Source organism: Sturnira hondurensis, unplaced genomic scaffold, assembly GCF_014824575.4.
Source record: "Sturnira hondurensis isolate 20B ecotype Veracruz unplaced genomic scaffold, ASM1482457v3 Scaffold0015262, whole genome shotgun sequence".
Classification (NCBI taxonomy): domain Eukaryota; kingdom Metazoa; phylum Chordata; class Mammalia; order Chiroptera; family Phyllostomidae; genus Sturnira; species Sturnira hondurensis.
The window spans coordinates 424,285-444,917 of record NW_028087893.1 but is presented as its reverse complement, the minus strand read 5'-3'; the positions used below and the strand labels follow the sequence as shown (position 1 = coordinate 444,917).

The window sequence follows — 20,633 nt, the reverse complement described above, 5'->3', positions numbered from 1 at the left end:
TGGAGTCTCTGCCGTGTACTAGGAAGATAGCTGGGAGCACGGTGACGTGTTCTCTGCCCCCTGTGTCCTCTGCACCTGCTGTGGAAGGGGTTCCTAGTCTAATATGATTCAGGTGACAGAGAATTGCACAAGCCAGTGTGGGCCCCTGGGCCTGGTAGATGTGGCCAAGGAGGGCGCACAGCGTGTGCGGGCACATCACGGCGGCCCTGCCTCAGGCATCACAGTGCGGGAAACATAGGCCAGTCCTTGGCCCTGCAGCAGCTCCCTGAGCAAAATTATGTCCCAATAAGCATCACAACATGGCCTCATTTGGTTTCTGGGCAGGGCTGAGATTTTTTTCTGCAGCCGAAAGAACCGAGAAGAAAAAAGTCCCGACGTGTCTTCCGGTCCTAGAACAGAACCACCCCTCTAACCCCCCCAGCTGTCTCCCCTGCACCCCACCCTCTGCTGCCGCTTGGTCATTCTGAGCCGTCTGGGATGAGGGTGTGTGAAAAGCCTGTGTTTTCCAGACCAAGCCCACATGGGTGCTGCCGTCCACGGGAAGTGCTTCTCCTCCCAAGATCGCCCTGAGTTTCTCCCTCGGTCTCCCCAGTCTTGATTCTAGAGGCCCCCCCATTCGGCAGACCTGAGTTCCATCTGCCCGCGGCAGTGCGTTCTGTTTCCAGGCCCACGTGGGCTCTCAGTCCCTTCCTTCCAGGTGCAGACCTTGCCACGTAGTCATCGGCGTCTGTGCTGGCCTCGTAGATCGGACCACTCCCATGCCCGCACTGTTTCCTTTACAGTCTCAGGATGTCTCAAGAGTTCAGTGTCTCAGACTGTTTCAGTCTGCCTTTATTTCTGTGCATGGCTGGTATTTTATAGTCCTAGGCACACATGTGAGTAGCCTGGTTTGGTAGGAGCTCTATTCTTCTGCATTTTTCATGTTACTGAGTCTTGCACATGCCGATGGGCCAGGTGGCTTCCTTGAGTCACTCCGTGCCCAGGTGGTAGGAGCTGCGGACCCCATCTCTGCCTCCTCCGGTTGGACCTTGTGCTGCTGGGTCAGCCCTCCGGTTCCTCTTCAGGCCCAATGGGAGCACGCCTGTCTGGACAGGAGTGAGAGGCCTAAGTCACGTGTGTGCGTACTCACCCTTTACTCTCTGAGAGCTAGTCTGCACCCGTTTCCCAGAGTTCAGTTCCGAGTTGTTTCTGTTCTCTCCTCTGCCAGTGTAGCTCTTTGTTCCCTTCCCACTTCTAGAACATTCCTAGTGAGAATGTTTGCTTGTATTTTAGTCACTTCCTGTCTAGGCAGTTGCAGGTCCCTGTCTTCTCAACCCCAAACCCCTAGACTTGGGGGTGAATCAAAGGCCTGTCACTGGGAAACCTGCCTTTCTGGTCTGGAGGCTCTGCGGTGTCTAGAGTCTCGTCTGCCCACAGGGCCTTTCTAGTCTTTGGAGTTTGAGACGTTAGTTTGGTTCTGGCCTGATTGTTTTTTGTGAATTCTCAGTTTTCTTAGATTATTCGCATTTGTGCTTGTCCTTTGCAATTCTTTCTCAAGTCTCAATCTTTTCTATTTGAAAGAGTAAAGAAATCCAGGATAAAATTTGGGGCTGCTACTTTAATGAGATGTATCCCATCGAAAGGAGTTGGAACGGAAAGAGTGAAAGGTTGCAGATAGAACGGCCGTGGGTGTTTCGGTTCCCCACACCCGCGCCTCTCGCAGCCTGGCCACAGTGCTCAGAACGTACGGCTTCCGTTTAGAGCACTCTTTACATTTGTTTTTGATTTGGGTTTTTTAAAATAAGGAAATGATTCAAACATGAATTTAGAAAATAATTTCATTCTTACACACCCTATCCAGATTTTTAAATTCTTAGAATTAATATGTAAGTCTTAAACTAGCTTTTTAATTATAAACATGGTAAGTGTTAATGACAAAAAAAAGAGTTCAGTAGGACAAAAACTTATGGAAGGAAAAGACACTCTTAATCCCTACCTATCTAGACTGTGAAATATTTTCTCCTTGTTTAAACATTATTATATGTTACAATTGGTCAGAAACTTGGAAACTAGAAAGCAAAAGAAAGCAAACTAGAAAAAAATGAAAATGTTAATTCTCATTAGAATGAGCATGCTAATTCTCAAGTTAGCTACTGTCAACATGTTAGTGTAAGTCCTTTCCATTTTTTGTGTACTCTGCATGTTTTTTGTTTTGTGTGTGAGTGTACACACACTTTTAAAATAAAAGTAGGATCATACTGTTCTGAATTGCACTTCCATCAGTTATAACCACATCATTAACGTCATCACCTGGGCTTCTGATCCCTGCAAAGTAGCTGAGAAAACCCTGGCAAGTGACTCTGGTCAACCATGTCCTTTCCGAGTTCAGAGCTGTTGTATTTTGGCCAGAAAGACTTTCTGACACTCTCAGAACAAGCTTCCCCTTCTCTAGGCTGATGTTCCCAAGCTGCACAGACCGCACCCACACGGCCGGGGGTTTGTACCCGTGCTGGCCTCTGCCCCTCCGGTCCTTGTTATGATGCAGACCTAGAAATTCGAGCACGTGTAAAATGTTTTGTTTGTCGTTGCTGCTGTTCCTAGGGAGTGGCTCTATTTGCTGTGCCACGAGATGCTGAACCCGTACTACGGGCTCTTCCAGTACTCCACGGACAACATCTACACGCTGCAGATCAACCCGGACTCGTCCATCAACCCTGTAAGTCTGCGCGAGCGGAGAGGTCGGGCCTTCTTTCTAACGGGTTTCCGGTTTCGGCCTCGGCTTTGGGTATGCTCCCCGAGGACCGACTCGGGGTCTGCGGTACACAGAACACTGAGCAGTAGAGTGAGCGCTGGGTCCAGACGACTTCCATCTGAGTTCCTAGTGACGGGGCCACTGGGTGTGTCGTACTCATGGAGGAGGGGAGGGGACTCCGGGGCGACGCCCGCATCTGTCGTTCTGAGAAGCGGCTCATGCTGGCGAAGTCTGCCCTCCTCCCTGTCGAAGCCACATTATTCCCATAGTGGCCTCCTTGGCCAGCAGTGCTGCACTGGTAGCTGCTTGTCTTAGAGGAGAGCAAATGGGTGCAGGGGGCGACTGGCCAAGGTCGACTCACCTGCGGGGCTGTGTCCTGCGGCCACTCATTGCGGCCCAACTCCGCTCCGCAAGGCTTCAGGTGTGATGGAGCCGCCCCCTCAGGAAACTAGGCTGCGACTGGTCACCTGGTTATGGTTCCAACCTGAGAGTAGAGATGTGAGGCTCCCTCTTTAGTTCAAAACCGGACAGCTCTGGCCCTGGCCCGTGCAGCTCAGTTGGTTGGGCCTCGTCCCACAAAGTGAAAGGTCATGGTTCCATTCCCAGTCAGGGCACACACCTGGGTTGCAGGTTGGGTCTGTACAAGAGGCAACCGATTGATGTTTCTGTTGCACATTGATGTTTCTCTTGCTCTCTTTCTCCCTCCCTTTCCCTTTCTCTATAAATAAATAAATAAATAAAATCTTTTTTTTTTTTAAACAGAGAACTCTGGTTTTTAAGTGGTTCTTTTACTTGGATTGTTCATGCTTATTTTCCTATCTGTTCTTTACTCTCTCCTTTGATTTCCTTCTTCCCTGTGGGACTGGGGGGGTGGACAGAGGAAGAAGGGGAGTTGCCCTTTTCGGTTTATTTCTTCTCAGTGCAGTGGGAGGGGGAGTGCCACCCTGCGTGTGGGCTCGGGCCCACTCAGGGGCGGGGCTCGGTTTGGTCTCTGCTGTTGCCGTGTTAGAACTCTTTAACAATTTTTTGAATAAGGGGTTCTACATTTTCGTTTTGCACTGGGTCCCCCAAATTATGTAGCAGTTCTGAGGAAAAGGTGTTTGAACTAAGAGCAAATAAATTGTTCTATAGACTTACTGAGTGGAGCACTCCTTCCAAGAAGCGAGGAAGATGGTGGGCCAACCAACCAAACAACCGAGCGGACCCTTTCATTAAGTGAATCTGTGTTCTCTGGTGCCCCCTACAGGACCATCTGTCTTACTTCCACTTTGTGGGGCGCATCATGGGTCTGGCTGTGTTCCATGGACACTACATAAACGGGGGGTTCACGGTTCCCTTCTACAAGCAGCTACTGGGGAAACCCATCCAGCTCTCCGACTTGGAGTCGGTGGACCCCGAACTGCACAAGAGCTTAGTGTGGATTCTGTAAGTACTGACTCGCCATTTAGCGATGGAACACTCGTCCCAGGGACGCAGAAGATGTCTGTGCTCTGAGTGTGTGTGTTCGTGTGCTTTTGTGTGTGTGTGGGAGTGGATGTGAACTTGGAGCAGGGAAGTCAAGAAACTAGTGTTTCCTGATCAGAAATGCAAAAGTAGGTTTAACGAGAAATACTTAGTTGACTTGTTTTCCTCATGATGTTTGTCCAGTTTCTTTTCATGGACCAGTTTCTTTTGTTATTTCCTTGAATTATTAACATTTGTGTTAATCCCAGGGCCTGGCAGTTGGCTGGTTTTTGACACTAAAGTGTCACCAGTTAATCTCTAGAGGGAAGGTATAAAAAGTGAAACGAGTATCACAGTAGCATCTTGTTTCAAATACTTTGATATGAGAACGTATTAAAGCAAAATCAGTATTTGGTCACCTTATTCTAGAATCATGCTGTACACTCCAAAGCAGCAGGCCCCGCTCCGTGGCGGGTGCAGGTGCCCCCGGGTCAGTCTCACGGGAGGGCGGGCCGACGAGTGGATGGGAGGCAGGCCTCTCGACCGCGTCCTTTGTCCCGTTGGCTGCATTTACGCGTCCCAGCTTGAAATGGGTCGTCTGCCGGGGCCTGGGGACTTCGTCCTGTAGGGAGTCTTTCACTCCATTTCAGGAGATGTGGCAGATTAAGGAGCCAGTTTTCGCTTTCAAGGGCTTCTTTGAACTTGTGACTTGACAAGGCCGCCCTAGAAGGGGGAACGGCGCTTCCTGGGTGTGCTTCCCACGGGTGGACGTGCCTTTTCATGTCTCCCTCCTTTCTGCTTGTAGACTGTTTTCAAAGCAACCAGGTGCTTTGTAAAGTCATAGGTGGGTAGAGGTACTGTCCCCCCTCCCCCGGCCCATGAAAGGGGAAACAGAGAGCGGGGGACACACGTGGAACTGGAGCTCGGTGCCTGCCTGAGGTGCCCCCCTGGGTCTGGCAGTCAGTAAACGCTCTGTCTCTCTCTGTTGATTGTTCCACCTGATGTTTCATTCCCGGCCGCCTGGTGGCAAAGGTCTGACCCCGTTTCTGTCCCATCCTCACCAGAGAGAATGACATCACGCCTGTGCTGGACCACACTTTCTGTGTGGAGCACAGTGCTTTTGGGAGGATCCTTCAGCATGAACTGAAGCCCAACGGCAGGAACGTCCCCGTCACAGAGGAGAACAAGAAAGAATACGTCCGGTAATGTTCCGGGGAGCCTTGGTGGTCACCGGCGGGGGGGTGCGCCCAGGGGCCAGGGCTGTTGTGAGTCCCCTTTGCTGTGTGCAGTTTACCTGTCCCCACCGGCACTTGTGACCAGAGTCCCCTTACAGAAGAGACTTCCTGACACCATCAGGTCAACTGTAGGAGCTCCGTGTGTGTGTGGGGGCCCTGATGGCACCAGGGCTGACCTGGTGAAGGGGGAGAGTAAGGACCGTGGAGCCCCAGTGTGGGGCAGACTTTCAAGTGCCCCCCTGCCCCCGCCCCCCACTTCTGAGTGTGATGATACCAGAGCACAGNATGGCACCAGGGCTGACCTGGTGAAGGGGGAGAGTAAGGACCGTGGAGCCCCAGTGTGGGGCAGACTTTCAAGTGCCCCCCCCGCCCCCGCCCCCCACTTCTGGGTGTGATGATACCAGAGCACAGGAGAGAGAGGGCAGACTAGCCTAGAAGTCCCTTGAGACCAGCCTCCAGGACGCCCACTGCAGTGTAGCCTGTTCTCCCACCGCAAATCAGGGCAGGAGTGGCTGGTTGCTTACCGTGGGGATCTGCAAACACGGGCCCCTCTGAGCTCGGGCTCCCGGGGTCCTGTGTTTTGTTTTCAACCACACGGTGCTTCCACATCACGGCAGTCGCTGGGATGGATCGGACTGGATCCTGCTGCCATTTCTAGCCATGCATCAGAGTCAGTAAGGCCCTGTGTGGTTTATTTTAGCTTCTAAGTTGGGCCTGGTGCTGCCGTCGGCTGCATTTCGAGGAGGCCGGGTGGGCAAGGAATTAGACTCAGCCGATGGCAGAACCTACTAATGGAGAAACGGTTTCTTCATGGTGTTGCTTCCATCGTGTGAATTTTTCTTCCAGGTTATATGTCAACTGGAGGTTTATGAGAGGAATCGAAGCCCAGTTCTTGGCTCTTCAGAAAGGGTTTAACGAACTCATCCCTCAGCACTTACTGAAGCCTTTTGACCAGAAGGAACTAGAGGTATGTGTTCACCTGGCTGAGCCCAGCGATGGCCAAGGGCTCCCGTGGGACATGGGTTTTCGGTGCGCAGCTTGGCTGCACGGGGAGGCCTGCGTTGCTTCCCAGCAGCCGGGCTCTGGGCGGGGCTCCCAGGTGGACCAGGTGCTCCCAGGTGCTCCCAGGTGTTTCAGCCACTGAGGATGAGGCCAGGTGTCTGCGGGGACCAGGTGGCACCAGTCCCGACGCTGGTTACCACGTCAGAAGTAACTTGCCTCCAACCCTTCCCAGCTGATAATAGGCGGCTTGGACAAGATAGACGTGAGCGACTGGAAGTCCAACACGCGGCTGAAGCACTGTGCGGCTGACAGCAGCGTCGTCAGGTGGTTCTGGCAGGCGGTGGAGGCCTTCGACGAGGAGCGGAGGGCCAGGCTCCTGCAGTTCGTCACAGGGTCCACACGTGTCCCGCTCCAGGGCTTCAAGGCCTTGCAAGGTGACCGACGTGGCGGCGGGGCTCTCGGCACTGCGTGCGGGCACCAGACACATGGTGGGGGTGGCTTCCCGAGACGGCTGCCAGAGGCAGCGGGACGGATGTGCTGTGATCACTAGTGCTGGGCGCTGTGGCGGTGCTCACGTGACAGCTGCCCTTCCTGCCAGGGGCTGCGGCGGCCCTCTCCCCTCCGTAGTGCTGCTGGCCCCCTGGTTGCCACGGTCTCTGCCAGATCCCAGTCCCCAAAGCTCTGTTCCCGTTTGCCCAGGGGGAGGGGAAAGTACCTGCAGATGATACGAAGGAGGGGCTGCCCCTCCTCTCCAGCCCCCTTTCCCGGCGTCTCAGCGAGCCAGTGACGCAGCAGGTGGGACTCCGCCTGGGGGATGACCTGGGCGGGATGGGGCCCAGAGAGCCCAGTGTCTCTCCTGCAGAACTGGTTGACAAAGGGAAGGTACAAAGAACAACAGGTTTGGGGAAAGAAATAGAGTATTTAAAACGTACTGTGGACTCATCCAGGAGAGAGGGGCTGGGCCTGGGGATCAGCAGGCCACGAGGGTCCTTGGCTCCTGGCAGCCTCCCTGGTGCTCAGCGGCCTGACCGGTACAGGTGGGCTGCCCAGCAGGCTCACGCCCAGCTGGTGCCCATGCACACTCTCGTCTCTGCTGAGCCAGCTGGTCAGCGGTCTGGGGTGGAGGAGGATGTGGGGGGAAAGTCTGTAGACACCCCACAGGCTGTGCCTCACGAGAGGCTGTGGGGCTCACAGTCAGCCATGAGCGGTGGGGAGGCCCCCACGGGCTTCTCCCTGGCCAGTTTGTGGAGTTTCAGATGTTTGTTGCTCAATAACTGATAGAAGGAGTAAGGTGAAGAATATTAATGTGTTAAAATTTAGTAAAGCGAACTTGGCGTGTTAATAGTGATAGCAGATATATTTCGTGTATAAACATTGGGGTGTCCAACCTGTGGCCCTCAGGCCGCATGCATCCCAGGATGGCTAAGAATGTTCCCCCCACAAAATTGTAAACTGAAAACACGATGAGATTGTTTTGTGGTTACTGTATGTCACAATGTATTTAATGTGTGGCCCAGAGGTGCTGAAAAGCTGGGTGCCCCTATTAGACTTTCCCTCATTTTGAGGGGGTCTGAGTGAGAGGAGTTGCCCCCATGCCCTTGGGCATTGGCCCCAGGTATCACACCTCTGCCTGCAGAGTTTTGGGGCCTGCAGACCTGCTTCTGTTCCACCTTGGCCCCCCTCTGCCTGCCAGACATTTCTGTTTAAAAAAAATCCCTGGTTACGGAGGGTTTCGCCCTTCAAGTGCCCGCGCTGGGGCAGGCCCACGGTGTAGGGGCATAGGCGGCCTCACCAGCCTCTGCTCCACGCCTGTGACTTTGCATGTGTCTGGGGTTCCTCTCCAGGTGGCCAGGCAGTTGCTGCGGGACCTCCAGGACCCTGGGGTGGGGCGGGGGCGGAGGGGGTTGGCAGGGGCCGGGCTCCGCCCCTGAAGCGCAGTAACTAGAACGCTGTCTCGTAAGGTTCTACAGGCGCTGCAGGGCCCCGGCTGTTCACCATCCACCTCATCGACGCGAACACGGACAACCTCCCGAAGGCCCACACCTGGTAAGGACGCCATGGGGAGTGCTCTCGCACATGACTTTCTCGCCTGCTTCTGACCGTAGCGCTAAGTTCCAGGCGCGGCTGGTGGCCGTGGTGCCGGGATCCACGGGGACATTTGGCAGCCTGTCATATCTGAGGGCTGTCAGCAGTGTCTTCCGAGCAACGGGTTTGTCACGAGATGTCCTGGTCCTCACGTCCCTCGGCCGTGTGCGCACCCGCCATTGGGAAGACTGTAGCTTATAAGCGGGTCTTACTGGTCTTCCCTTTATCTGACCTCCCTGGGCCCTGAGGTGCCTCGGGGGTTTGCCCATGACAGATGGGCCTCGCCTATTGACAAACGCATCCTCCCTAAATTTCAAGCTAAATAATTGTGGTGAGTTGTTTTCTATGCGGTTTAAAAATCAAAAGAACAGTTGCCTCTGGGTCATGAGAACCAGCTCCATGCGGGGGCCCAGGGGGTGCGTTTGGGGGTTCGGTGCTGACTGAACTTCACCGAGGCCGGACGGGTGGACGCTGATCCCCGCCCTGCACAGGCGAGGCTGCCCCTGCTCCCCCTGCACGTCAGTGCTCGCAGTGAGATGGGATGAAAAGGCTGCGACACTGCTTTACCTGCCCCTGTTTTGACAAAAACCATCCTTGCTTGCATACCCCTTAGAAACTCAGTAGGCCACTCTGTGTCCTCTGGGTCACAACGGTTTTGCGGTTTTGGATTTGTTGAGATAACCACTCTGCACAGACATTGGGAATGGGTTTCCCCAGGGCAGCATGGAGTCAGAGGTTTAAGATCCATTTCACCCATCAGAGGTTTGGCCTTTTTTAGGTCTGTGGGGAATTTTCCAGACCGCCCTGTTTTGGTCTCAGATTAAGTCACAAAGGAACAGACAGGCGCACAGCAAAGTGTCCGTGGGGACCGACTGCCCGCTGGTCTGGGCTGTGCTAGTTTGCAGAGTTGGTGTTCCTGGTGCTCGGCCATTTCTCCCAAAGACCAAAAGCGAACAAAACAAGTTAGAGCTTTGTCCTGATATCCCCAGTGAATAGTAACTTGGCATTATTTTGGTTCTCAAGATCTTAAGACTTATTTTGCTGTGTGTTGATTTAAAAATCTTCGCATTTGAAGCAGAAGAGTACAGGGTGGGGGTATCTACCTCTCCCCACCTCTCACCCCTGAGAACTAGGGATGAGAGGACCCCCCTGCCCTGCTCCCTCCCCCTGTGGGCACACCAGCGGGCATGCACACTGGCACACACGCGCACACAGCTGGGTGGTGGCCGCCAGCGCCCTGCCCCTGCCTGCCCTTGCCCTCCGAGCAGGTCCGGCCCCACTGCCCCAGCAGTGACTCCCCCCCTTGGTCCCGTTCCAGCTTCAACCGGATCGACATCCCGCCCTACGAGTCTTACGAAAAGCTGTACGAGAAGCTGTTGGTGGCGGTGGAGGAGACCTGTGGGTTTGCTGTGGAGTGAGGAGAAACCAAAGGCAACAGACTCTAGCTCACGACCACCAGACCAAACACCTGTCGCCTTCTGCGTGCCTCCCGCGAAGCGGCCGAGGCACTGGATTCTCGATAACCCGAGGGAAAGGGTCGTCGCCCTCTGTGTCGGGGGAGCGAGGGGGCGGGGGGACTTTGGTTGGTGGCGCCCATCCATACTTTTCCTCCTTCAAGACAGCACACCCACGCCCTTCCATCTCCCATCCAACCAGACACCGCCAGGTTTAGGGGGGCCTGGCCACACAGGGTGTCCTGGCGCGGCTGTAACGCCCTGCTCCCGGTGGGCTCGCTTCCCTGGGGGCTTCCCGGGGCGGCGGCCTGCGGGCCAGGACCTGGGCTTGCCCTCGGAGGGTTTGCAGCTGGTCGCCGTGCCAGCGTTCTGTCTCCAAACAGACCGCGGGCCTCCGCTCCGGTTCTGCTCAGTTCTGGACTCCACGCTCCGTAGCCTGACCCGGGTGGCGGACCGACCGCTCCCGGAAAAGTAACCATACTATGCCCGGCCGCAGCGGGGAGCCAGGGTCCTTTTAGAAAGTGAGGGAGTTGGGCAGCTCTAGCTGAAGGCCCTGGGTACTTCTTTTTAGGGTATCCTGGTTGAAAATTTTGTTTTGCATAAAGGAAAATGACCTTTCTTTTTAAAGAGTCCCTTTTACCACATTATCCAGTTAGAAGTATTTTTCCAGGGGAGACACCATGTAACGGAGCTCCTGAGCCGTGACCCCTGCGCCGCCTGTTGGCGGAGAGGGCAGCTGGCTCGCTCGGATTCTAACAAACTATTAATGCGGAAATTTGCTAAGAGCTAAACTAATAAAACAAAGTTCTGTTACTACAGCTGCTGGCTTGGTGCAAACTAGCTTAAAAGGGAGATGGGGAACAGATAACCCAGTGACCGAAATACACCCCAAGTCACTAGTTCATGAGGAACAGGGCGTGGTGTGAGCCTGACAGTGCAGGAGGACCAGCCCACCCCACCTTTCGACTGGTTACTGGGGTCAGGTGGTGATGCGAACATCTGCTGCTTGATCCCCTGCGAGCCGAGGCCCCGTCTCCCACACGGGCAACTGGCAGTGTCCTAAGGAGCGGCCTGATGCTCCCGACAGCAGACCTCAGGGCAGAAACCGTGGCAGCTGCAGACGTTCCATCTGGTTCGTTTTTGTTTGGGGACAAGTGCAGGGTTGTTTATTGGTGAGACATACCACTGTTGAAATCCACTGTTGATGCTTCTGAGGTTGACCCCGGTCCCCACCATGGGTCTGAGCTGGGCTGGAAGGGGCTTTTGGCCAGCTGTGTGGTGCCCTTGTTACCGCCAGCGCCTGCAGACGGGTGGGTGTGAGGCACGCTTACCTTCTGCACCCCGCTGTTTCCTCACCTTGCCCCTGAAGCCATCCATAGTCTGATGTGGGGGGCGTGCAGACCCTCTCTCTGGAACCCCCTGCACAGAGGTTGGTCCCATTCGGTGGATTCCAGGGCTGCCAGAGAGCCCAGCCTCCAGGCTGCCTGCTGGGTTCTAGACAGAAGGGATGTGATTTGCTGCAGAGGGAAAACTTAGACACTCACACATCCTGGCCAGATTGTGGGCTTTGTCCTTCCAGAGGTGTGCTGTGTTGCAGTGGGGCGCATTCTGTCTGGTTTGCTGTGACACTTTCTGAGGGCGCTCCAGAAACTGGCCCCAGGGATCCGTCCAGACCCTCCTCCGAGTCCCCTCCCCTGAGAGAGAGGTGCACAGCTCAGACCCCCACCAGCCGGGTCTGCCCTTCGGTACCCAGGGAGGGTTTGGTGGTGGAAGAGGCTCGGAAGCAGGAATGTGGCAGGTGACCCCTTTAGAAGGACCTTCCTGCCATCAGGAGGAGCCACCAGCCCCGTGCCACTCCCGCATCAGATGTCCTCTCAGCGGGACACCCGGGGCCACATCCCAGCTCCTCCAGGAGCTGCTTGGGACAGGAGGTGCCGTCCGTCCTCGAGGCCTGGGCCTCTGCTTTTGCACTCACACTTGCCCTGGGCAGCTCAGCCACTGTGTTACCAAGGAGCCTCAGAGAGCAGAACCTTCCAGAGCTCCCGTTTGCTCTCGCCAAACAGGCCTCTGTCAGCGGCACCATACTTCTGGAACCTTAAATATTGCCGTGATTTGGGCCTTTGGAACTACCCCAAAGAATAGTGTAGCAAGCAGTGGGTGACTGCTTCCCCGACCCCTCAAGGTCCACGGGAGCCCCGCTGATGCGAGCTCCCCTCTGTGTAACCCTTCCTTCTTGGTAATCCCAGCGGCCACCCTGTCCCTGCCATTCTGCCCGGATGCTTCAGGCCCTGCCCTTCAGGCTTGCCCCCACTGGCGGTCAGCAGCTGACCCTCAGGGATGACCACCGCTCTGCCAGCACTGTAGGTGGGAGGAGTGGAGGGGCTGTGTGTGGGGCCAGTAAATTGAGCTCCCTCGACCTCTGCAGGGAGCACCGCCTGCCCGCCCACCCGCCGGAACTGTGGCCCCTGAGCCCACTCATCCTCATGGTCCAAGTTCAGGTTGGGGTGGTGGGGGGCTCAAATCCGCGCTGCCAGGAGGCGCCTGGTGCATAGGAAGGCCCGCCCACCCGTCTGCAGCCAGGCATACATAGTATGAATTTTTAAAATTTGTTTATTTTTGTTTCTCAACCACTTTATAATGTATTTTTTAATTTATTTTGTAATGTCTTGTTTTTAAGTATTGCTGCTACCCTTGTTATTCTTCCCACCGTTTTTATTGCTGATTTATTTTGTGAAAGTTGTACACTAATGTTCTGTTTTATGTCAAAATCAAAAGTATTTAAAGAAATACTAGTTCTATTTAATGTGGCTGCGGAGCCAGCTGGAAACACAGACCCACCGGCGATCGTGCGGCAGGCTGGGCCCGGAGGCCAGGTTCACTTTGTGACATATGCAATAAACTCACGACTTGACGTTTTCGGCATCTGTTGTTTTGCTGTGGAAGTGAGATTCCAGTTTCTTGATGGTGCCACAAGAAAGGAAGTCAGTGGTGGGAGACACCAGCCAGGGCCTTGTAAGGACACAGGGACAGAACTGCAAGGGAAACTGAGGCAAGCAGGCCTCCTACGAACGCGCCCCACCCAGCAAACACTCACAGGCCCGAGGGAGTTCCCGACCTGTCGGCTTCTCCTTCACACACTGGACACAGCACTTGGCTTGGGTCTTTACTTTTCTTTACAGTGTATTTTATCATGAGTTCTACATGCTGCCTGTCAGTTTAACCTGAAATTGGCACATGTATGTCCGGAGGCATCGAGTACATTTCACAGCATTTCGTAGCCGCCGCCACAGTCTCTTCCCCCTGTATCTTCCCAAACTGAAACCTTGCCCATTAACTGGTGACTCCCATCCCTCGCCCCCTCCCCCCAGACTCCCTGCCCAGGCTTTGGTGGCCCCCTCCTGCTTTCTGTCCATGCCTTGGCCTGCTCTTCGTGTGGGTGGGATCACACGATACTTGTCCTTCTGGGTTGCTTCATTTCCAAGGTCCGCCCCCGCTAGAGCACGCATCGAAGTTTGCCCCCTTTGACGGCCGAGGAGCACTGTGCTTGCTGCACGCCGCGCCTTGTCCGCCGTCCGTTCAGTGAACGCCTGGTGTGGAGCCAGTGGTACGTGACAGCCTGCCTGGCCGTGGTGCCCAGGGGAGACACGAGAGACTAGGATCGTAAGTCTTCCCCGATTTCTTTCAGCAGTGATCAGTAGTTTTCAGTGTGTTAAGTCTTTTGCCTCCTTGGCTAAGTTTATTCCTAAGAACTGCATTCTTTTCTGTGCTATTTTAAACGGAGTTGTTGTCGTAATTTTCTTTTTGGATTGTTCATTGTGAGTTATATGGAAACGTACTTTGGTTTGTCTGGTCTATATCCTTCAACTCCACTGAGGTCGTTTTTAGCTGTAAAGGAGTTTGTGTGTTCTCTGGGGTTTCCTACATAGTGACAGGTTGTGTTGTGCACAAACAGATCATTGTATTTCTTCCTCTGCGAGCGGGGGGGGCGGGGCGCCTTCCGTTTTCTCTCGCCTGATTGCCCGGCGTGGCCGTCAGCGCCGCGCTGACCAGAAGTGGTGGCGAGGCAGGGGCCCGTTTGTCTCGTTCCTGATCTTGAAGAAGCAGCCCCCAGTCTCACCGTCGCCATAGTAGCTGCGGGGTTTTCCCTATGGGACTTTTATTAGGTTTATTCTCTTCCTAGTTTGTTGGGTGTTTTCATCGGGAAAAGGTGTTGAATTTTGTTGGATGATTTTGTTGCCTCAATCGAGATGGTCATGTGGTTTTTCCCCACCCAAGGGTCCAATGGGAGAGTTGGACCTTCCGCACCTCACTCCCCTTAGGGCTCCTCTGCACAGAGTGGGGTTGCAGCCCCCCATCCCCCACCCCCACCCCCACCCCGGGGAAAGCAGGAAACCCAGCTTGGTCGGCAGGGTGCTGGGCCGGCCCTTTTGGAACCGGAGTCTCCGACTGGCAGAGACGCACCCCAGATGTGACCTGCCTACAGATGGGGCAGGATTAGGAGGTGCTGAAACAGTCCTGAGTTCGAACCCAGCTCCAGCCCACAGCCCTGTGACTTTGGCAGGGAGGATTCCTTGACTCTGGAGCTTCCATTTCCTTATCTAAAAAAAAGGTCGCCGGTGATTCTCAAAAACATTGGCAGTAGAATCTGATGAGATGGCCTTGTGTTTGTACAGGCTCCCGCCAGGAGGCCGAGGCCCCGTGGTCTGAGGGAGCCTGCTGGGCCCTGGGGGCATGTGGACCTTGGTCTGGGTGGGGGTGAGGGGCCAGGTGAAGGGCCCACCCTCAGAGCTGGGTCCTGAGAGGAGAGCCTGCCCAGGGGGCATCTGCTCCCCGCCCCCCCCCACCCCCCCGCTCCCGGCTCCCCCACGGGCCTGGGATCCAACCACTGGCCCAGGCCTCTCACTGCGTCACACCCGGACAGAGGGGCGGCATCTGCACCCCCATGTTGTCCATTCGTCCCCCTGACCCAGTGCTTTGATAAAAGCTTTTCAGTTTTCCATGCAGGACCATGCAAGCTCCCCAGCTGCCGTGCCCCCTGCCCCTTGTGGGCTGGCACCCCCGAGCCCTCCCCTCGGCCAGCGGAGTACCCACCCAGAGCCTCCACTGCAGCTAGCAGGCCCAGGTGTCCTTTGAGCAAGGGGCCATCCGGATGGAGGGTGGGCCAGACTCAGGCCCACCATGCACCTATACTTCCCCCCATCTGGGCTCCCTTGTCCCACCGTGGCCCCTTCCAGCCCACTCCCCACAAAGCCACCACGTGGAGCTGGTGAAGATGTGAGGCCATGGCAGGGCGCCCAAGGCCCGGAGCTGCACCATGGAGAAGACACAGGCTGTGGAGACTGGGACCTGCAGGGACAGCTCCTCTGGGAAGTGCAGAGTCCCTCAGAAGGTGAGCTGGGAGGCAGGGCTTTGAAGAAGCTGACAGATGCGGCTGAGTTAGGTTTGGTATTTTGCCGCATATAACGCACACTTCTTTGCCCAAGTGGTTGGAAAAACGAGGACCTGCGTTATACACGGGCAGCGCTAACTCCGTGTCTCCTCCTTGTCTTTGGGGAGAGGCGGGCCTGCATCTTTCCCTCTGCCCCGCCTGGGAGTGCTTCCAGCCAGCCCCTCGTCCAGGGCCCCTATGCCGCGGCCGCCGGCTGTTTCTCGCCCTCGAGGTCGGCCCTCCTTTTGCCTGGAGTTTCTGATGACAAACATGCATCCGGAGACCGAATCCCCACTCTAGAATTCTCTCCTTGCCTCCTTCTCCCTCTCCCCCTCTGCCCGACTTTCTCCTCTTTGCCCCCCCCTCACCTCTTCCCCCCTCCTCCACGCTCTTCCTCCTCCCCCTCCTTGAGATTTCTGTCCCTGGTTCTTTATTATGATTCCACTGGTGCACGGACGTTCTTTGACCAGACAGTGAAACCTTGTCCACCTTTCCTACTCTGCTCGGTGATGGTGGCCAGGGTGGCGGTTGTGTCACCCTCCAGGGCTGTGTTCGGGAACCTCACACGAGGTCGTTCTATCAGCAGCCATTCCTACACCGGGCAGCTGTCCCCAACCTTTTTGGTACCAGGGACCGGTTTTATGGAAGGCAATTTTTCCAGCCCGGGGACCAGGGGTGTTGGTTTCAGGATGATTCAAGCGCATTACATTCCAGCTCACTTCCTGCTGTGCGGCCCGGTTCCCGGCAGGCCGGGACCCCTGACTTAGGGGAAGGACACACGTGCATGTGTCAGATGCTTGGAGACAGGGAAAAAGAAATGACCAGTGACTGTTTTAGTCAGCAGCCTTGGTCTCCCTTCTGTTCCTGGCCCCTATCATGATACCGGCTGCCTGTTCTACCTGTTTGTGGCCCATATGGCCAGCACTGAGGCAACCACGTGGGCCTGTGGGGCGGCTTGTCTGGAATCAGTCCCCACCCCTGAATTGGGTGGTCTGGCTGGGGACCCCGGTTTGAAAGGAGGACATTAATTCTGTGCCCTAACTGTTCGCTGTTTTAATACAGTGTTCACGCGCATGCTTACTTCTTGATTTGTCTTTCCCATTTTTTTTAGAGCGTCTTGCTCGAGCAGGGATCGCAGTGACTGTGAGGGAGGCTGTTCTGCTGCAGCTGGAAAAGGCCACCCAGAACCAGGGACGTGCGGAATCTGGTGAGGTGAGCGCTCCAGCGTTGGCCTGCTTTCCGAAGTGCAGGACGTTCGCAGAATGGGTGGACTGGCGTGCTGTCTGCCGTCAGGTGACAGTGATATGGGGTGCAGCCAGGGGGCGGGGGGCAAAAAAAGATTTGGAATGGGGTCCAGAACTCAAGGTGTATAGGAATATTGGAGAGACATGTAAGATGTCCTCACCCCTTCCCCCCCACAGGTGTGAGTTGGGGGGAGGGACACATGGGGCAGGAACACACAGGGCTGTTTTGTACGGCCACAGCCTTGCAGCTAATCCATGGCAGGGTCATTTAACATATCTATAGCCTTTGGCAGGTCACTTGGATATGTTAAATGGCTGTGGCCAGGCTTGGAGCCAGGGGGAGGAAGTCACTTCCCCCCCCAAGATGTAACTGGGGGACAGGTCCCCTGAGTTACAGCGCCTGCGTGGGAGCTTGGAGAAGATTGGGTCCAGGACATGGGGCCACACCTGCCCAGACTCACAACGGCAGCCCAGTAAACTTGGAATAACACAGAAATACTGGCAGGTGTAACCGATTGTGGGAAGAGTTGGAAATAGGGGTACAGAAGATTGGTGCGGGGATTTAAACCCTGGACATGGCAGCCATTGGGGGGAGAGCTATGTGGTTTGGGAAGAGTTAGGACCCTCTCTCGGCCACGTGAAAGGGAGCCACGTGGTATTGGCAGAGTGCAGACCCCCTCTTTCCCAGGTGAAAGGGAAAACCATGCAGCTTTGCCAGAATGGAGATCCCTGCAGCCAGGTGAAGGACAAAGACAGGCGCTTTTGGTGGAGTGCGGACCCCTGCAGCTTTGGTAGAAGAGGCCCACACGACTTTGGGGTGCTCCCTTTGGTCGCATGGCCTGGAAAGCAGGAGAGACTTTGACTGGAAAAATTGGTACAAAGAACTCTTGCCAGTGGAAGTTGCCGCATGACTTTGGGCTAATTGGAGATCCTGCCTGGACGTCAACACAGCTGACGGTCAGTGGCCTAGAAAAACAGATGTGTGCTCTTTTCCTGATTTATGGTACCCAGAGTTAGGACAGGGGAAGAAGGGAGCGCCGTGTGTGTTTGTGTGTGTGTGTGTGTGTGTGTATGTGTGGAGGTATAGGTGTATTCCCTAAAGGACTTTGATATTTTAATGAAGGCATTAGGTCTGAATAGCATTAAATAAACATTTCATTTCCTTTTCACAAATCTCTGGCATTGAGAGATGTCTTTCCAATTGGTGACAGCTGATAGGGCCCAGTAGGGGGTCCGGACAGTATTAGTATACCATCCTCTGGAGTCTGGGGCCCCGGTGTATCTGTTCTTTAACAGTCTTTTTTTGGCATCCCTGGGTGGGCCAAATATTGCCCCCCCTTGGACCTCTGCTCAGTAACAACAGGACTCTACCCAGACAAGCTCTTGTCTCGACTGGGATTAAAATGTTAAGTCCAATTTGGGTCTTTCTTAGCACTTGATAAAACTTAACCACTTAGAACATTTGGAGTACAGATGTCAAAGGCGCCAGGTGCTGCCGTTTTTATTTTTGTTAATGTGCTTTTATTTATTAAAAAAGGTTACAGTGGAGGTGCCTGTTTCATCTATACGGTGTACCTTACTGTCCGAAGTGCGCGCTTGTGACATTCTCTGAACTTGCGCGCCGTGTGGAAGGAGACGCATGGAAGGTGGCTTGACTTCTGCCGTATGTCGGACGCAGGCTACAGCTCTGGTGTGGGTTCAGTGCGGTTCCCTCTGCAGGACGATCGAGAGAGCGTCACTACACGGGAGTTTAAGGCAGCCCGGCCGGGAGGCTAGTCGGTCAAAAGCGGGGCTCTGGCTCTTGGGGCTCCTTCCCCTCCCAAGGCGGCCAGCTGGCTTGCCCCGTGCATTGCGTTGATCTAACCTGAGTAAATGACGCTGAGCAGTAATATCTTTCTCGATGATGTTAATTTTTCATATTCTGGTTGCCATCACTAATTCTGTGGAAGTTCTCTTTTTCAGCTGACACTTTTCCCTAGAAAGACTCCTCGGGTCACTGCTTGTTTTCATTGTACACCGATGGAGTCATTGGCAACGCCACGTAATTGCTGCCAGGTTGTTTCAAAACCTCGGGAGTAGTATCCTAGCTCTCTGTTACTGTAGTGTCTCTACACCCATCTTGAATATCTTCTGTTATGCTCAGGATTTAGCAAAAAGATAAAGCCTGGGTAAAATGTACTTTCGAAACATATTTTTGTTTGATGTTTTCTCTACCCACCTTCCAATTATTGTTAATGCAAAAGACATTAGTGATGATTTGGTAGCATTAATTTTTTAGTCACGGCTAACCTGCACTAAATTTATTTTCATTAAACACTTATTAGGGAATTTTAGAGCAGCTTTTAAGATATTATGTGAAATATGGAACATTGCTGTCTTTTGTGTTAATGAGATAAAATGTGCGACGGGAATGAAGTCATCGTGTCCTGCATGTTATGGCTCTGTGGGGAGTGTTCCCAGGATTCTGAGATTTGTTTGAAAGTGTGACATGTTGGACATTTCTAGTCCTTTAACTCGTGGGAATTTTCAAAGAAGGGAAGTCCTTTGCCGGGGGGCCAAGTGGTTTCATGGAACGGCTTTCTCTGTGACATGGGAGCCGTGGAAACGCCCCTCCTCTGTGCGTGGCGAGGAGCAGCAGCCTGGCGTTCTCCCCGTGGGTCTGTTCGCACATCTTTCCCCAGCAAACCGGTGCGTCAAAGAAGAATCAGGTGACTCCACATTTTAAGGTAGCTTTTAATCAGTGTAACCCAGCGCTCCTCAACTGTAATATGCATGCCCAGCACCTGGGGATGTTGTTAGAAGGCTGACTCTGTTCCGTAGGTCTGGGGTGGGCCTGCCGTTCTGTGTGTCTAAACCGAGGCCAGTTTCCACGAGTTCTCAGAAGGGACCACACTGAGCAGTGAGGGTTTAACAGGCAATCTCTGTTTCCCCTCACTGCACCCGGCCCTTCACTTCTCATGAACGAGCCCTGCAGCGAATGATGACTTTTTTTCACAGCTGGAACCGACTCCGTGACTGTGAATTAATTTCCTGAGGCTGCCGTACAAACAAGCACAGACTTAGTGGCTTAAAACAGCGCACATTTATTGTCTTACAGTTCTGTGGGTGGGAAGTCTGGCGGGGGCTCTCTGGGCTGAAATCCATCCTTCCCACTGAAGTGTAGGCTCCTTGAAAGCAGGACTGTGCATTTTCTCATCCTGGAAACATACTTGAGAACCTACTAAGTGCTAAAAATCGCGCTGTGTGTTGAGGATACAGAGATGCCCCTGGAAAACTTACGGTCGGGTGCACATTCAGGTGTATCAGGACCTCTCAGTGAATGTTGAATTAGGCCGTCACTTCCTCCAGCGGGCTCCAGTGTCTTCAACCGTAAAAAAGGAGAACATCTGGTGTTATTTATGAAAGAACATCATAGAATCTTCATAAAGTATTTAGCAGCGTGTCCACTCTCAACGCTTCTCAAGGCCTAATCCCACGGGGCAGGCTTCTGACAATTCACTTTAAGTGGTGTTTCATCAAGGACTTTGTCTTCCTTTTAGAAAGTTTTACCCGAACTAGTGCTCGCTTTGCTGGTGCCTGCACTAAAGCTGGGACGATCCAGAGAAGGTTAGCGCGGCCCTGCGCGAGGATGACACGCCCACTCATGAAATGTTCTGTAGTTTTGGGGTTGAGCAACAATAAAATATTTTTTTTAAAAATGAACAACAAGAGGGGTGTGGAAATGGGGGATGGAGGCGGGGGGAGGGGTAAGGCAGAAAACTGTACTTGAAAAACAATAAAAAATGAATTAAACATTTTCAAAAAATTGAAAAAAAATTTTTTTACTCAAACTAAAGCAGTTAAAAAAATGAACAACTTGCCTTCCTTTCAACCATATCAATAGGAAAATAAACACGTTTCCCTCCACAGGTGATGTGGCTTACCATAAGGGAAGAGAAGTACCCCTAGAAACCGAGTAATACTCATTAGTGTGGAAAACAAGCCCCCGCCCCAGCCAGAACAAGCGAAGCA

General features: G+C 53.9%; 1 protein-coding gene and 1 non-coding gene across 3 annotated transcripts in view; both read left to right on the top strand.

Moving 5' to 3' along the window:
* The window catches only part of SMURF1 (SMAD specific E3 ubiquitin protein ligase 1), a 91,581-nt gene extending 78,709 nt beyond the window's left edge, over window positions 1-12,872 (top strand). Inside the window, exons 12-18 of one of the 2 annotated variants that reach the window (XM_037064403.1) lie at window positions 2,581-2,695; window positions 3,978-4,156; window positions 5,239-5,376; window positions 6,256-6,376; window positions 6,644-6,845; window positions 8,382-8,457; window positions 9,815-12,872. In XM_037064403.1, coding sequence (XP_036920298.1) covers window positions 2,581-2,695; window positions 3,978-4,156; window positions 5,239-5,376; window positions 6,256-6,376; window positions 6,644-6,845; window positions 8,382-8,457; window positions 9,815-9,914 — 931 coding nt within the window. In that variant the 3' untranslated portion in view covers window positions 9,915-12,872. Of the gene's footprint in view, window positions 1-2,580; window positions 2,696-3,977; window positions 4,157-5,238; window positions 5,377-6,255; window positions 6,377-6,643; window positions 6,846-8,372; window positions 8,458-9,814 lie in introns of both variants that reach the window. The other variant, XM_037064402.1, reaches the window with a different exon arrangement.
* A 7,309-nt stretch (window positions 12,873-20,181) lies between these two features.
* Window positions 20,182-20,285, top strand: LOC118999770 (U6 spliceosomal RNA). Its single transcript, XR_005069172.1, has one exon. It is a non-coding gene; the product is annotated as a U6 spliceosomal RNA (small nuclear RNA).
* Window positions 20,286-20,633: the final 348 nt, after the last annotated feature.